This window comes from Varroa destructor, unplaced genomic scaffold (assembly GCF_002443255.2).
Source record: "Varroa destructor unplaced genomic scaffold, Vdes_3.0 BEIS01000007.1, whole genome shotgun sequence".
Lineage (NCBI taxonomy): Eukaryota > Metazoa > Arthropoda > Arachnida > Mesostigmata > Varroidae > Varroa > Varroa destructor.
Window position 1 is genome coordinate 8,439,286 of NW_019211460.1, and position 3,808 is coordinate 8,443,093.

A 3,808-nucleotide genomic window follows, 5' to 3' on the forward strand; every position below is an offset into this window, starting at 1 on the left:
GAGCTATGGCCAAAAAGCGTCACCCAGAGTGTCGTTACTTTGTTCCGATTAGATATTTTCTATTTCTCTCCAACTTTGTCGTATCTGTATCCAGGCAAGAAGTGTAACTAACGACGCTTAACTGGTTGACGCTGGTTGGACCTTCGTACCAGGTCTAATCCAATCGAGATCGTCACTTAACGTTTGTTGGTAGCTGCGGAGAAAAGTTCAAAGAAGCTGGCAGTCGTCCTCTTATTCGTACCGCTAGGCGTTTGCTAAGTAATGCTAAAGGATGTTTATCTCTAGCAATTTTTGTATTGGCCAGCACCATCCCAGCGAGAATTATTGTACTCTATTAGACAGCCCACTATCTTCTTCTTCCATCTTCCAGAACCCCTCGAAACAACACTTACCGTGAATGCTTACTGCATGCAAGCATGTCGAGTGACGTTTGCTTAAAACGTTACCGTTTGGCCCATCGAATAGCAGCATCTACAGAGTCAACGGCTCAGTACAACTTTGGGTTCTGAAGTGGCCAGAGGTAGAGAAATCAAAATGAAAACGTTTGTAGTGCTGTGCACTGTTATTGCTTTGTGCTGGGCGAAAAATGGACACGTCGTGCGTCCAAAGGATGACGAAGGCGGTGAAGCGACTCCTGCTAAGGCTCAGTTGTGTCCTCAGGATGAATGGGACGGTGTGAAGTCTATACGTGAATACAATAATTGGACTACCGACACCCTGGTATGTTCCTGATTTAGTGTAATTTCTATATAGGCCACTGTTGTTACAGCCGTCATCTGTACAACACGTATTTGAGCATCTGGCGTTTAGTTGTGGTTGCAATATGGCAAATTGAAGTTTCTGATTTATTTCGACAGATCTTCGCCCTAAACACTGGAATAATTCTCTACGCGTATAGTGAAACTTGTACGATTCCACACGGCGTATTACTGTTATACACATAATTGTACACGCCTGCTCAATGGTATGCGTATGTACGGTATTCGATGTGCTTGCTGTTAACAACAACAACGGAACGAAAAGTTACTCAGAAGTTATCCTAGCTGCTTGCGAGGGTCTAATAATTCCGAAGGTTTTTTGTTATGAATATAATTTTATGTTAAATATAACGTAGTATTCAGTTAATGGCAGGATCTACAAAAAAAGTCAGCCGTATCAGTTTATGAAGAAAGGCCCTTTACCGAATTCAGCTAATTCACCAAACTGTTCGTCTTAGCCGTACATCGAAGGCTTTACGGTGATGCTGATCCAGTTTACTTCGACCGTTGGCTGGCGATGTTACGGAACCGAGATCAGCACACAAAATACTACCAAAATTGTGATGAAAAACATTTATCCTGCACAATTATCTAGTTCGATGGCATTCGATTTCGGAGAAAGGGAAGAGTCAAGTGCTGGAGGTAAGTAGCTGTTCTGTTTTTTTTTTTCTCTGATCAATGTCTTAATTATACCGACAATCAAAATACGGTGTTTTTGACATACGTATAAAATAGTAGTCGTAATCCCCAGAACCCCATTCACCGATGCCCGTATTGTAGTTACTGAAATGACCCGCTCACTTCCGTCCACTCGATAAAAAACCATCTATTATATTTAGAACCTTCGAAGCAGCTGATGATCGCTGGCGCATCGTCTAATTTCATCGCATACGCTATGTGCAATGGCAACAGCTCGTATATCAATCTTTTCGTGACGTACAAAAACACGATTACGGAAAATGAGAAGCGGGCTATCAACAAATGGATTAAATCATCCAACTTACCAATGCTTGGCAAATGGGCAGCTATAAACTTCGACACGTGCTCGTTAACAAAAACCGTAAGTGTTAACAAATGCAATAAATTATCCGTGTTTTCCATCCGTCCGAAAAGCGGACTTTGCCATTGCGCCACGACGTATCGGTTACGAATAACTTTTTCGTCTGCTGAACTTAAATAACGCCTTTTACCCCGAAGTGCACCGATTAAGTTGAATAACCGTAGACCGTTACCCTTCTTGTTCCCGTACGTGATGCTTGTCTCCGAAGTATCCAAAATATATGTCTCTGTTCGCTGAATAATTAAAATAACAGATACGCTTGCAAGGAGTGAATGGGAGTTTTCCCGCATGTTTGTTGGCAGCCGGCTGTCTCGCTCAAAAACCAGAAGGAAACAATACTGAAACTATTGTGACGCCAGCAAATAATCAATCCGTCGATAATATGTTTCCTGTTTTTTTTTTGCTACTATAGAAATAAACCACTTCTGAATGCTGCTATGTTGGCTTTACCCGGTCGACGACAGATTTGTAATACGGTTGTACATATTGTACGATAGCGGAATGAGTTGATGCTGGAAATTGCTGCTACAAAGAGTCGCTACGCTGGATTGTTATAGCTACTTTCAGTTGTTCTAAGTCCAACTAACATATGTGCTTGCTTTGATTGACGTTTATCCATTAATTAGTACCTGTGCAATGGTGGCCAGGACAAATTCTGCTCGACGACCCTACGACGCGCGAAAAAGGTGAGAAAGCACTCCAGCGAGGAATCAAGTGAGGACGGCACCGAAGGGCTGATTTTCATGCCCTGGTGAACCGGAAAGGGCGTTAGATGTCAGGACAACTAGCAGGCTACCGCATCTCTTCAGATTCAATCGAACAGCTGATGTTGACCGTGACTTACCGAAATAACATCGTGTACCTAAACATACAACTGTACTTTTAATTCGCCGATTTCAAAATAACTTCCTCGTCGCGTTTGTTTTTACATAATGGATGGCGAAAGTTAGTTTCCGAAGGCTGAGGCACATTCATTGTCGCCGAAAGGGCGCTCTCCCAGTTATTCCGACAAGCTATTCAACTTGAGCTTGTATCATTTCTACAAAGTGTCACAGAGTAATGAAAACATGTTCGTAAATCTAGTAATACGTAGCTCGTTTTCTAAGGCGAGCATGATTATTAGGCAATAATACTTGAACGAAAAATTCATCTTAATAAACGTTTGGTGACAACAGATCTCCTCGCCTGTGTCGTTGACTTCAACGTCCATGCTAGGGCTTCTCTCTTCGTTTTTGCTAAATACTTTAACGATAATAGATAGTTTTTTTTTTTTACATAGATGATTTAATAATATGTAGATGCGTTTAAGTTGAAAAATAAAAGAAGGGCTATCAGACATTTTCACATACCATATTCTTAGTTATTTTAATGTGATCAGTCGCCGACAGAATGGTAGAGACTGAACGTATATTCAAAGAAAGACAATGATCACTGAACCCTTGATTAATTTATTAACAAAGGCCACATCTGATCTGATCTAGTCTGGTCTAACAGAGTTAATCATGCGCTCACGGTAAAACCATCGACGTTGCTTATAGAACAGAAAATAACCTTCATGCGACTCACTATTTGCTTAGCTGCCTTTGCTCCGGAAAATTTTCGAAACGCAGTACGTAATAGTCTTAAGTTGATTTCGAACCTAACTTACATGAGAGACAAAACGAATATATGTTAAAACGTATTCTTCAGTATGAGTTCTCGTCGCGTTCAAACCGTGGCACGCCTTATGGAGCTCGTCTCAACCTTACGGTACTAAGTTTTAAGAAAAACCACGGGCACAAAGCAAAGGCACAGAAGCAGTCAACGAGATGTGACAAAGCTGTTCTCTCCGTCAGCCCGGAAGGGTGCGCCCCGTCTTCCATTAAAGCAAACGACGATCTTCGTAACGAGAACTATTACAGGAATATAGCCATTGATGTCGGATGATGGCGATGCAATAAACATCGTCTTTTGAGATCGTCATCAGCCGAAGCAAAGCGTGATCATTATT

At 41.6% G+C, this 3,808-nt stretch overlaps 1 protein-coding gene across 1 annotated transcript; it reads left to right on the forward strand.

Annotated features, from left to right (window-relative positions):
* The first annotated feature begins 446 nt into the window (after positions 1 to 446).
* LOC111254756 (uncharacterized) lies at positions 447 to 2,998 on the forward strand. The gene is made up of 4 exons (XM_022815929.2): positions 447 to 720; positions 1,217 to 1,400; positions 1,598 to 1,818; positions 2,445 to 2,998. Exons 1-4 carry the CDS (start codon positions 535 to 537, stop codon positions 2,571 to 2,573), a joined length of 720 nt encoding a protein of 239 aa, XP_022671664.1. The 5' UTR covers positions 447 to 534; the 3' UTR covers positions 2,574 to 2,998.
* Positions 2,999 to 3,808: the final 810 nt, after the last annotated feature.